Source organism: Cornus florida, unplaced genomic scaffold (genome assembly GCF_030987335.1).
Source record: "Cornus florida cultivar Cherokee Brave unplaced genomic scaffold, ASM3098733v1 CherokeeBrave_3.0.0_Hap2_Chr10, whole genome shotgun sequence".
NCBI lineage: Eukaryota > Viridiplantae > Streptophyta > Magnoliopsida > Cornales > Cornaceae > Cornus > Cornus florida.
The window spans coordinates 49583244-49596737 of NW_026775580.1; the positions used below are offsets into that span (position 1 = coordinate 49583244).

At 34.8% G+C, this 13494-nt stretch overlaps 1 protein-coding gene across 5 annotated transcripts; it reads right to left on the minus strand.

The window, feature by feature from the left end:
• Window positions 1–4686: 4686 nt before the first annotated feature.
• Window positions 4687–12695, minus strand: LOC132276089 (uncharacterized). Of its 5 annotated transcripts, XM_059777350.1 has the most exons (3): window positions 9536–12695; window positions 6819–6940; window positions 4687–5021 (listed from the first exon to the last, which is right to left on the minus strand). In XM_059777350.1, exon 1 carries the CDS (start codon window positions 12559–12561, stop codon window positions 11206–11208), a length of 1356 nt encoding a protein of 451 aa, XP_059633333.1. In that variant the 5' UTR covers window positions 12562–12695; the 3' UTR covers window positions 4687–5021; window positions 6819–6940; window positions 9536–11205. The 5 variants fall into 5 exon arrangements, with proteins under 5 accessions (XP_059633333.1, XP_059633335.1, XP_059633330.1 ...); XM_059777352.1 differs by lacking the exon at window positions 6819–6940 and having other exon boundaries at window positions 10898–12695; XM_059777347.1 differs by having other exon boundaries at window positions 4687–6940; window positions 10898–12695.
• Window positions 12696–13494: the final 799 nt, after the last annotated feature.

Below are 13494 nucleotides of genomic sequence, written 5' to 3' on the forward strand. Positions count from 1 at the left end.
GGAAAATTTTGAATTTGGGGGCTAGCTAGGGCTGGTTTAGCTTGCTTCATTGAGGTATAGATTTCTAATGCCTCAAACTTTGTCATTTATTGAGTAACCTCATGTGATTCTTCATTTACTTCATATTGAATGCAAGTTAGTGAGTAAGTTGTTAGTTGAATGATAGTGTAAAGAAAGCATTTTTGTGTATGGTATAAAATGTGCCTTATGTGCTAAGTGTGATGTATGATACTTTTAGATTATAAGAATGCTAAATTTCAAATGTTTGAATGGCTATGATGAAGGAATTTTAAATAATGAGCATGCTTGTGTTTGATTTCTAGAAAATGCCATGCTTATGCCATTGTTGTTATATAAGTGAAATTGAAGCTAAGTTGATGCAATTGATTCATATGTATGACATGGTGGGAAGGTTGAATGGGTATGACAAGTAAGTCAAAGTAAAAAGGTTGTGAAACGGATTTAATAAAAGAACTGGATTTCAAGAGTCCGGTGTTAACTTGACCTAGAGGGAGTGCATGCCGAGTATAATACGTGTAACATTGATTACTAGGCCCCAAATGGTCGTCGGAATTGAGGCCAGGGATTGCTAATCAATCTCGCCTCAATAAAATCGGTTAGCAGTTTTTGGGTGAGTTAGGTCGATTTGGGACCAAAGTTGTGTTGGTATGCATTACATTGCATTTTCATGCACGCTTATGAGAAATTGTAAAGATGATGTTATTCATTTATTTTGTAGAAGGCATTGTAATTAAGACCTTAAGGGTCTCTAACTTGTAAACTTATTATTTTGGGATGATATTTTGTATAATTTGGGCATGTAAGTGATGAGGATGACAACTATGTTCATACGTTGAAGTTTTTGGATGATATGCAATTTAATAATGTATTTTGAACTATTATAACGTATGGATGTTATTTTGGAAGTGTATCTATGTTTTTATGGTTGCTTTGGGGCAGATTTTAAGTTGTATGGAGGTATCAATTGTCATAAAATCCACGTAGGAACCAACCAAAGCTTCCCTGGAGGTCCATGGAGATTTTTTGGGTTCTACTCGATCGATCGAGCCTTCCATACTTAGAAAAAAATGAGAAAATCTTAAATTTCATGCTCTCTGTCCCACCTTTCGAGTTTGGACTCGATCAATCGAGTTGGGACTCGATCAATTGAATTAGGCTCGATCGATCGAGCATTCTTACATGTTCACTGGTTGTTAACCAAAACTTCGAATGGCCACAACTCCCTCATTTCCAAATTGGGTCGTTCTTGAGTTTAAATTGGTCAGTTCGAAGTCAAATTTCCAATGATGTCAACCCCATACTCAAATTCCAATCACACGTATAGTGCATTATAACTATTTTAGTGAAGAGGTGTCAGAGAATCCTCCAACCCGGGAGTGGATAAATGTAAGAAACTATACCTATTGCTATTGGAAACTTATAGAATGGAATAAATTAGTTAATGTAATGTTAGAGAGCCCCATTTGACTACTCATAGTCAACTCTTCCCCATATTCCCCTTGAAATGACCATTTTGTTCTTATGTGTCCTCGAGTCCGGGCAGAACCCAGATTCGGACCTCCAAATTTGGATTGTTACTTGAACAATCTTTGATATAATTTCGTCCTAAAAAGGAATATTTCTGATTGAGGGGACAATGTTGCAACAACCAAAAACCTTAGGGGGTTTTATGGCAACTTTTTTTTTTTTTCTGTTTAGAGTTTAATTAGAGGGGAATTTTATGCAATTTATCCTTAAAAAAATAAGAAAGTGATATATTTCAAGACCTCACAAACCCAGTTGAGCGAAGAGCTGAAATTTCTTGTTGTAACGTTGTTGAAATATACCTATAATAATAACTCGAATTTGGTAGCTGTAGGTGTCCTTCCCAAATCCCAAGTTTGGCATGTTTAGAAAAGGACAACTTAAATGACTAACTGGCATGCCCCTGCCTTATTGCCTTGGCGTTGTCAACTTATTCACAAGTGTCTGACATCTGCTTTATATATGTAAACAAATAAATTCCGCTTTTAATGGACTAAGAAAAAAATATATATACATGCTCCTAACCTGGTGATTAGTCTGGACTAATTATATACTCTCTAGATTCCTAAATTAATTGTTTCTTGTTTTATTGTTGGTTGTTCTAAAATTTATGTTACACTTAATAAGGTAAATTAAAATATATGTAAAATTTAAGTTTTGTAATTTTTTTGAAGCTCGACAATATAAATATTTAAATTAAAATTGACTTAAAAGTTTTAAAAATATAAATAATACACTATATGTGGTGACATTGTGAGTGAGTGTCTGTGAGCGTTTGCATGTGATACTAATAGACTAACACACTGAGTGAGTTACAGGTTTAGGTGTGAAAGGGACAAGTGTTATAGGTAGATTCAACATTTTTTGATGACACAACGCGTTTTAAAGTCGAGATGGTCGTGAACCTACCGGAACTCTAAAGTTAAGCGTACTTAATCAAAAGCGAACAATATTGTGTATGGATTGTTAAAATGATTTTTCATATATATTTAATAAATTAATAATTTTGCAACCATATTGATGCGGTCCAATGAAAAATTGACACATTCTCTTTAATTATAAAATTTATGAAAAATTGACACATTCTCTTTAATTATAAAATTTTAAAAATAATAATAAACACCATTTGCTTTCTTGATTTACTTTTTTGTCCGTCAAAATCTTTCAAATTGAAGGGCCAACCTACTCAAGACCATCTTGAAATGGTGGGGTTAAGAATCATTTTTCTCATTCTTATCTTTTTATTGATAATTAATAATTGATTTTTATCATTTTTCTTTGTTTTGCTTTAGTTATTGAAATGGACTTTACTAAACCTGAGTTTTGCTTTGGAGTGAGAATGAACGATGATCCATAGTCATCTATGGTCGCGTGCGTTTTTTGCCAATTTGGGGTGTGTTATGTCGGCAACAAACAAATGGAGATATTAAATAACAATCATTCTTATTTATTCACTCTCTTAATGCCTTTTTCAAATCGGTCCAAGAGATGGACCATCCAAAAAAAACCAACCATCCATATCACCATCACATGGGTCCCAACAACATGATTGGACTTGGCTATTATTATTCAAAGGGCATCCATCAACTACGCGCCAAATAACGTGGAGACATAGACAATCTGTCTCTCAAGAGTCTTGGCTTCGTTTCAATATATTATCAAAATTGCGATTAATCGCGATCATGGTATAATAAATTTGAATGAACATTATTATAAATTTGTCAATTTATAAAAATATGTAATAATATTAAATTTTCTAAAAAAATATTCAAATTGACTAACCGTGTCGACTGATAGTGCAAACTATGAATGTATAAAAAATACAAAAAGAAAAAATAATAATTTTAGTTGCAAAAAAAAAAAAAAAAAAAAAAAAAAAAAAAAACCATAACCTCCGTTCATATTTGGATAAATTTTAAAGGAAAATAAATAAAATAATAATGTTCTCGTTTGGAAGAGATAGAGGAGAGAAAATAAAATAAAAGAAAACAATCAAATTTAATACCCTTTTATAAGATAAGACTCAAGTGTCCTAACATGTTCTTTCTTTTAATTGTTTACTTAACTAGTGTCCTTTCTCTCCAACAGCACATGTATCATTACAAATCTCTCCCAATCTTTTCTTTTCTCTCCTTTTCTTTTCTCTCCAAATCCCTCCACATCCTTCAATCCAAAAGGAGCCTTAATACAAAAAATCTACTCTACCTATGTTTGGTGTATAAAATCAGCGTCTTCAAGTTTGAACTTACTCATCTTTTCTTCTTTTTACAAAATCCAATTTCATGACACCGATTTTATACAAATGATTAGTATATTTAATAATTTGATATAAATAATGTCAGTACAAGTAGTAGCATTATGGAAAATTACGTTCCAAAACGGAGTGAAAACTGCCAATTTTCTACTTATCAGTCATATCAACTCTGCTATTCCGAAGAAGTACAGGTATTAAGGATGTGAATTAGAGTGTCCTAGTTTGCAAGAACATCCAGCTTCTTCGTTCGGGTGTGCACATCTTCGAGTCCTCCCTCCCCTAGTTTACAAGAATTAAAAAAATAATAATAATAAAATTAAATTAAAAAGTGTCTAAAATCCTCTATCTTGTGCTCAAATTAGGATGCAAATGAATGCAGATCAGATCATCTGCTCAAGTTAGTATGCAAATGCATGATGATATCTACATGATGTGTGTGTGTGTGTGTGTGAAAAGAAAAAAGAAACAAGAATTATCAGGTTGACAAAACAGAGTCCAAGGGAAGAGATGAACAAGTTCTTAGTCAATTTTGATCAAACACACATAATTGCATAGCAACCTATTGGTTGGTACTCACACACACTTGTCTCTTTTGAGACTTGAACCCCTGACCTCCTTTTGGGAGGTAAGAGGTGATACCGCTAGGTCACTGGCCCGTTGATAAATACAAACAATTTCAATTCCCAAATAATGACTATTCCTATACCAGCGCGGGAAAATAAACACATTCATACTACATTAAAAAGAAGAGACATCCCAGCAGTGTCTTATACACATCACTGATAACATCCTCTTGAATAAAGATGTACTACTATTTATTCCCCAAAAGGAATGTAAACAATTCAATTAATGGTGATTTTTAAAATGTCTATTCTGGTTTACATTCCTCCTACAAACAGTAACATTAAATAATGGTTCAATGTTCTGCCATAAAGAATACAATACAACTGAACGAAATCGAAGATGTAAATACATTATACATTTCATAAAAAAATCCATGATTACTCAAATAAAGACTCAAAAATTAAATCAAGCCCAATAAAAGCTTCCAAACTGAATCAAACGAAAAAAAAAAAAAAAAAAAACCGTAGTTGAGCCTCTGGTTTCTACTACATGAAATGACAAGGCAGCCTTCCTCAGTTGTTACTCTTTGATCCGAAATATGACAAAGGCAGCTTTCTTCAAATGTTTTAAGAGGGCAACTCTGGGGGGAAAAGTCAGCCTTCCACATGTTGATAAAACATTAAAAACATATCATGCAAAAGCTTCAACAAAATTGTGTAATGATGTCACAATTGTAACATTAAATGCTTCATCCAACAGAAATTGCAACTTGTGAAAATAACTATTCAAACAACTGAAAAGAATATATAATGGGCTATAATCTGTCAGTATAACAATGGCATTTTGGGCAGCTTCCATATCCATAGCAATATCTTGGTTTATACCTATAATAGAACTCTAATGGAGTTCTATTAAATATTATAGACATATTGTTGAAAAGGTATTGATATATGCTCGTGTACGAGAGCAAACATGATGCCTAAGTTTATACCCCCCACACAGGGCGGTACTAACATTCAGCATTAGTAGTGGCATTCTTAGCATATGTGGAGTAGTCATCTATATCATAACATAACACCTATATCTATTTAATGGTTGTCCATAACAGTTTAGAACTCCATAGTAAAGAATAAATAAATAACACCACATTTTTTCATCACCATTTCAATCGATTGACAACTACTAAACATCAAATGGGTCATTTTGAACGGAAAAAGAGAATAAAAGTAAAAAAGAAATCTTCCATATGACTGAATGACCAATCATTAAGCTACATTCACAGACTGCCATATAGTAGTGACATAATGGAATCCTAATGTGAGAGAGAGAGAGAGAGAACAATCATGACATATTATATGATCTTAAGAAATTCTCCGGGTTTCTTTCAAGAGGAAATCAAGAATTATGATGGTCACTTTTAAAACAGTTACAGGCAAACACACAATGGAGTAGCATGGCTCTGAAATCATCCGTCAACAACCTCCCAAAAAGAAAACTAACATATATCTTCTTGATTAACAGAACAATGGAATGAGCAAACATCAAGGTCCTTTTCATAGCAGACCTTAACATTAAGGTCCACTTACATCTCACCTTGATCTCAAGGTCCCTCCACATCTCACCTTGATCTCAAGGTCCCTTCACCTTACCTGAAATGCTAGACATCACCCCAACCTCTAAGATCCCATAAACTATAATTCTAGATTTCTAGACCATTTATTAGATAGTTAGACGTAGTTTAACCCAGGATTAGGCCTTGAACCCATCGAGTCTATGATGATCTCTACAGTGCCTCTCTCTCTCTCTCTAAGTCAGCCTCAGCCTCCATCCTAGCCCAGTCCACCTGGGAGGGTGGGATTTCTATGTTATTCTCTCTCATAATCCTATAAATCAACCCACAATGTGCATTCTCTTGATGATCCTAATCTTCCAAATAAATATCTATGCATATATGTTCATAAGATATTCATGCTATACAAGTATACACAAAGGAAAAAACAAAAAAAAAAACCATAAAAACAAAAGACTTAAATGACATATCTGATAGACCTAATAGCTTAGAATTCAAAATTAACCCTTAGATCTTATTGTTCGGACTTTAAATCAGCAGATCCAACTTCCAATGTGAGTTAAGGAGTCTCAGAACTCAGAAGAGACTTTAAGAAAGTAAATGAAGCACGAAAATTGAGGTGCAAAATGCCCACACCTTAGCCTCAGAAGATTATTATTTTTTTTTTTTTTAAGGAAAAAAAAAAAAAAAAAAAAAAAATGAAGACTCAGATGGCATATTTGAAAGACCTAATAGCGTAGATTTGAAAAATAACCCTTAGATCTTATTGTTCCAACCTCTGAATTAGCAGATCCAACCTCCAATATGAGTTTGGGAGTCCCAGAAAAGAGTTTAAGAAATTAAAAACTGAAAAGGGGAGAAAATTGTGGTCTAATATGCCCAGACCTTAATTTTTGTTGTTCCTGTGAATTTTGTGCTCACAAATAAATTGGTCCATAACTGAGTTGGTGAGCTCCAAACATAACGATCGATATATTATTTCTATGGTTGCACCGTGAAAATATGCCCTGTCAAATTGACAAGATAAGAGTTGTCATTAGGAATCAATAGTTGATATGACTTTTATTGTGATTGAAGTTTCACCAAGAAAATATATGTATAAATATATAATTGAATCCTTGATAAAAACTGCATTTAAAAACAATGCTCTTTGACTCACTCCACACTGTTAGACATGCAAATGAGTCCACAATTTCACAAGTCAGATAATTTCCAGCCCACAGACATTTAAGCTATCACATACACATACACACAGATTCTTGGTATATAAAATTTTAATATATGAATCAAATATACTTCTGTAATTCTGATCTGCTCATGGTTTATGTACATATAGGGAAACAGGAGGAAAATAATTTCTTTGAAACAACAACAATAAAAATGGTATCAGCTGATTGAAACAAGAAACAAGAAACAAGAAACAAGTGATGGGAACACGTAAATAACTTTTAAGTGACATACAGTAACTATCTTAGCCTCTGATCCAAGTTCTAAATGTTATTTTCCTAGAATAACTTCCTTCCTCGTACCTTCCACACACTGTTATAAACCAACCTAGACACCCTTAGTGGGCAATTTGCACCGTCAACTGTATTTAATGAAACATATGTGGAAATTGCCGTCAACCTAGACACCCTTAGTGGGCAATTTGTACCTTCCACACACTGTTATAAACCTCCCTCAGTCCATGTTCATTTTAGCCTTCCTCAGTCTCTGTTCATCTTAGCCTTCCTCAATACTTATTGATGGTGGAGATGAAAGTCAATAGCAGTTCTACTCCAAATTGATGATACTCCAATGGAATATCGTACCTCTGTTTCCTTATATTTTTCCTCAGTGTATTCTTCCTCTTGTTTTGTTATAAACAACGTCAATATTTTTTTCCATCATTCATCCCAATCCTTGGCATCAGAATTGAAGTCATTTTACATAAATTCATTTAATATTCAGCAAAAGGAAAAAGTGATGATTAACGAACAATAACAGACAGTGAATCCAGAGAACGCTCTCCAAAAAAAATACTCTCTCTATCCCAAAATGAATGTCTCTTTTGGTGATGATTAACGAACAATAACAGACAGTGAATCCAGAGAACGCTCTCCAAAAATAATACTCTCTCTATCCCAAAAAGAATGTCTCTTTTGGCCCCAAAAGAGACATTCGTTTTGGGACAGAAAGAGTATAATTTTTTAACGAAAACACCCAAAAGGATATGGGATCTCTTCCCTGTAGAATTCTGAATAAAAACAAGTAATTTAACTTCTGAAAGGGTAGTTCAGCAAATGGCTAAAAGTTCTAGCACAATTTCAAGACATAGGCAGTGACCCCATGGTTACTAAAATCTCATTTTGGACTAAGATCCGATGATCCTTTTATCCAAAAATACCACATTGATTCCAATCCCCAACACCCCCCACCCCCCCCAAAAAAAAAAAAATAAACAAACTAGATAGAATCCTTAAAAAATCAATATAAGATCGCAGGACCCATAAAAACCCAAGTTGACTCCCATTTCTATCAATCTTGTTGCAAAACTTTATAAAGTTATTTTTGTGCTCCTTTTAGTGGTGAATTAGAACCTGATACCCTAATAATTCTAGAACAAAGAGTCAAAGACAAAACCACATTTAGATAGACGTCCTAAGCAAGAAATTTATATCCACACTTTTTTTTTTTTGTCACTTTGACTCTGCAAGAGTGCTTCTAGTTGGCTTTAAATTAGAAACTATTTCACCAACATATTTAGGCCAATTCATTCCTAACTTTGAATAGTATGAGTTTAAATTGTTTCCTACCCTTTCTTCATTTTTGTTTTTAATTGGTGATTTTTCTCCAACAATTAATGGAAAAGGTCATACGATTTTACTTTAAAACACTACTTCAAGCTATTGATTTTTATCTTCCCAAACCAATCATTCTATTATCTAAAAAAAATTCAGTACTCGTTTTTGCTTTCCCCTATGTCATAGACTTAGTTACAGAACCCTCTCATGCCTGAATCACCTGAGTGTATTAAAACAGAATATTTTTTTATAAGTAAATTGATTTTTTTAACCTTACATTTCACATATAATATTGTTACATGCTATCACAGATTCACAGATGGTTGTTTTGTGCTGATAAACTTCTTATTTGTGTGGTTGTTGATGTGCTCCTCTTTAAAATCTTATGTGTTTCAATTTTTTTTCTTCATTGTTTTATATTCTTTTAAGAGCTTTAGACTTGTTTGTGGTGTACTTTTAATATGCATAACTATTATTGGGCTTTTTTTTTTATAAGGACATTATTATTGTCTTTTTACAAAATCTTACAATTTGATCCTAAGATCAAATCCTGAAAACTCCTTAGTGATCCAACATCTCGCTTTCGACAACTTTCAGTAAACAGAAGGTAAACACAGAAGTACAAGAAAGGTCCTGGAAGAAGGCAAGGCCGTACTAAATCTCATGTTCGTATACAAATTGGGGAACATGGCTAAAGTATTTAAGCAGCAGAAAATTAAAACATGGGAAAAGCATGTACCATTTCTGGATTAAAATACTGTGCATGTCAATTTTCACAAAGACGTATTAAAAGGGCAAAGCAATTTGGTGGGAGGATACCATCATTGTTGAGAAAACCAATTTGGCCTTCCCCATAGAATTCTGAATAAAAACACGTAATTTATCTTCTGAAAGGGTAGTTCTGCAAATGGCTAAAAGTTCTAGCACAATTTCAAGACATAGGCAGTGAGCATGATACTACTACCTTGGTTGATAAAATCTCATTTTGGATCTAATATCCAATTATCTTTTTATCCAAAAATACTGTATTGATTCCAATCACACAAAAAAAAATTAAACAAATAACGATAAAAAACTAGGGTAGAATCCTTAAAAAATCACTATAAGATCGCAGGATCCATAAAATCTATCAATCTTGTTGTACACCTTATAATGTTATTTTTGTGTTCCTTTTAGTGGTCAATTAAACCCAATAACATAATAATTCCAGAACAAAGACAAAAACACATTTAGACGCCATAAGCAAGAATTTTATATCCATTTTTTTCCCACTTTGACACTGCAAGAGTACTTCTAATCCGCTTTAAATTAGTAACTATTAGTCTATTTCACCAACAAATTTAGGCCAGTCCATGACTCCATTCCTAATTTTGAATAGTATGAGTTTGATTGTTTCCTTCCCTTTCTTCATCTTTGTTTTTAATTGGTTGTTTTTCTCCAACAACTAACGGAAAGGGTCATAAGATTTTACTTTAAAACACTACTTCAATCAATTGATTTTTATCCTCCCAAACCAATCATTCTCTTATCTACACAAATTTTAGCACTTTTTTTTGCTTTTCCCCTATGGCATAGACTTAGTTACAGACCCTCTCATGCCTGAATGGCCTGAACATATTCAAACAGAGTATTTTTTATAAGTAAATTGATTTTTTTAACCTTACATTTCACATATAATATTGTAACATGCTATCACAGATAGTTGTGAGAAAATTAAACTTTTTGGTGCTAATAAACTTCTTATTTGTGTGGGTGTTGATGTGCTCCTCTTTAAAATCTTATATGTTTCAAATTTTTGTCTTTATTGTTTTATATTCTTTTAAGAGCTTTAGACTTGTTTCTGGTGTACTTTTAAAATTATTGTCGTTTTACAAAATCTTACAATTCGATCCTAAGATCCAACCCTGAAAACTCTTAGTGATCCTACATCTCGCTTTCAACAACCTGGCACTAAACAGAAGGTAAACACAATAATACAAGAAAGGTCCTGGTAGAGGGCAAGGCCATACTAAATCTCATGTTCCTATACAAATTGGCGGAACATGGCTAAAGCCTAAAGTTTTTAAGCAGCACAAAACTAAAACATCGGAAAAGCATGTACCATTTCTGGATCAAAATACTGTGAGTGTCAACTTTCACAAAGACGTATTAAAAGGGCAAATTAATTTGGTGAGAGGATACCATCATTGTTGAGAAAACCAATTTGGCCTTCCAAAATGCAGCCAGCCCATCAGAAAATTTTGGTCTTTGACATTTTGTGCATATTCAGAGAAAAATCAAACCACCAAATCCGTACATTTTAGAGCATTTGAAGTTCATCATCCCTAATAACTAAACGATTGCAATAGCCACTTCTTCAGGACTTCCATCTCTTCTCAATTTTCTCAAATGTAACCTTTAAATGATGAACAGACACTCTATTATAATTCGAATTTTCCCCAAAACACAACTTAATCATGTTTGCCTTAATTCAACTTCTTCTTTTTATATCAAAAGTATGCCTCATCTTCTTCTGTTTCCTCATCATCACTATCCAACAGAAAATCATCCTCATCATCATCCTCCTCATCATCATCACCACCACCACGAGATTGGTGAACCCGAATCCGGCCATTATCTTCCTGATTCATTACCCCTCTTGTCCAGTCTTCCTCTTCCTCTTCCCCCTCAGAAAATGCTGAAGTTCTCACCCCATCAAAGTTCCTACTTGTCGTGACAAGTTGGTCCATTACACTATCTAAATTCCTTTCTGCACTAACTCTCCCGTCAAAGTCAAAATGTGTCGTCGAAAACGGCTCATCAGCATCACCAACAATGTAGTCACTTCTCCTCCGGCTCCTAGCCACCAACTCTTCAGCTGAAACCTGCCCGTTTTCAATCCCAATCCACGGAACCCACAAATCAGCATTCCTCCCCAATGACCTGTGGCCATCACCCACAACCACAGTCCTCAAATTGGCCTCCCTTGCCTTCCTCAACATCTCTGAGAAATCTGAATCGTCGGAAACCAAGAACAACCAATCAATCCCCCTACTCATACTATGCTGCATTTGCCTCTTCAAAGCCCAATCTGCCGCCTGTGGCTTATCTTCCACTGTCTTCACATAAACCCCGGCACGCCTCAGCTCGGAGGCAAGTCCATACCCAACCTTGGGAGTGACCAAAGTCCTCGCAGCCTCATTGTACTTGCGGTTACCATCTATGAACCTTTGCTTGTAACGCTGTCGTTTCTTGCCCTTCAACGATTTCATTCGATTCAGCTTCTTCTGGCGCTCACGCTCGTGCAATTGCCTGAAGTGCTTCTTGAGGTCCATATTGGTTGAGAACTTGCGGCCGCACACGGCGCAGACGTAGGGTTCCGGCGACTTCGCGACGCCCTTCCGCTCGAGGACGTCTTGGTGGCGGCGCTGGCGGCGTTCCTCGAGGACCCACTGGGGGAGGTGGACGAAGGCGTGGCGATTGGCGTAGGCGGAGAAGTCGACGACCTCGCCGAACTGCTGCGCCACCTGTTTGAGGGCCATCGCCGCCTGGTACGGCGGGCCGCGGGGTGGCTTGTTGTCTAGATCCCAGAGGACCACCACTTTCCTGGGTTTTGCCGCGTAAACCCCCTCTTTGTTCCTCACCATGTCGATGTCGATGTCGGACATGGCTTTGATTTGCCATTTGGGTAGAGCCGAGGAGGGGATTTTGTATATGAGGCAAAGAGGAGAAGTTTTGGATTTTGTGGTTGGAGTGAGAATGTGGAACTGGGTTTTGTGGGGGAGGAGAGGAGAGGTTAACAGAGAAGAAGAAGATGATAAGGGTTTGAGAGAGAAGTTATGAATTGAATTGCAGAGTGAATTCATTGTTGTCTAGAGGAAATGAGTGGTGTCATGTGAGAGAAGATTGTTGGGACACCAAGACGAGTGTTTGGTTTTCTTCCATCGCTTCTCTCTTTTGGAGGGTATATTGTTTTAGGATAAGGGAGTATCTTCCAGGACTGGGAGTGCAACTCGGGTGGGCTTAATCCGACCAATCTATTTCGAAATTTTTTGAACTTGGACTGTGTAAATTATAATTTGGTCCGAGCTTAGATTGAAAATTAACGGTTCGATTTCATTTATAGGACCAAACTCGGATTTACTGTGTCGGGCAACTCAAAATCCAACTTGTTGAACTTGTCTCGAGTTATAAAATGGGATGAATCCGAATAGTGAACTCAATATATATAAAATATATGTGTATATATATTTGTGTTAGTAGCATGTGATTAATTATTTAGAGGACTCATTTGGTGGTAACTTAATAATTTTTGATAAATTTGTTATTAAGTCATGTTAATATATAATTAAAAAAAAAAATTATGGTTGATTCATTTACTATTACAACAAGTTGAATGTTAACTCGAAATAATAACTTAAATTGAAAGTTTGAATCCAACCTAAAATTTTAGATCAAATTATAAGTTCGAATTTAACTGGAGTTTAAAAAAGTAAGAATAAATTAAAATGGGGTTAAACTGGGTTAAGGCTGATCGTTTCTTAGTTTGAGTGGCCTCTAACTTGCCGAGTTGTACACCCAATTTGGTCTATCCCAATTTTAGTTGAGCATTTAAGCAACAAGTGATAAGTCATCATCAAAATTTATCATGACAAAGAATGCCATTTTTAACAAGTTTTGGTGCATTTTATTTTACCTCTCTTAAAAAAAAAATTAAAATTGGAAATGAATTTCGGAAGATAGTAAAAATAAATAAAATAATGAAAATTGCTTTAATTTAATAATCAAAATATGTATTT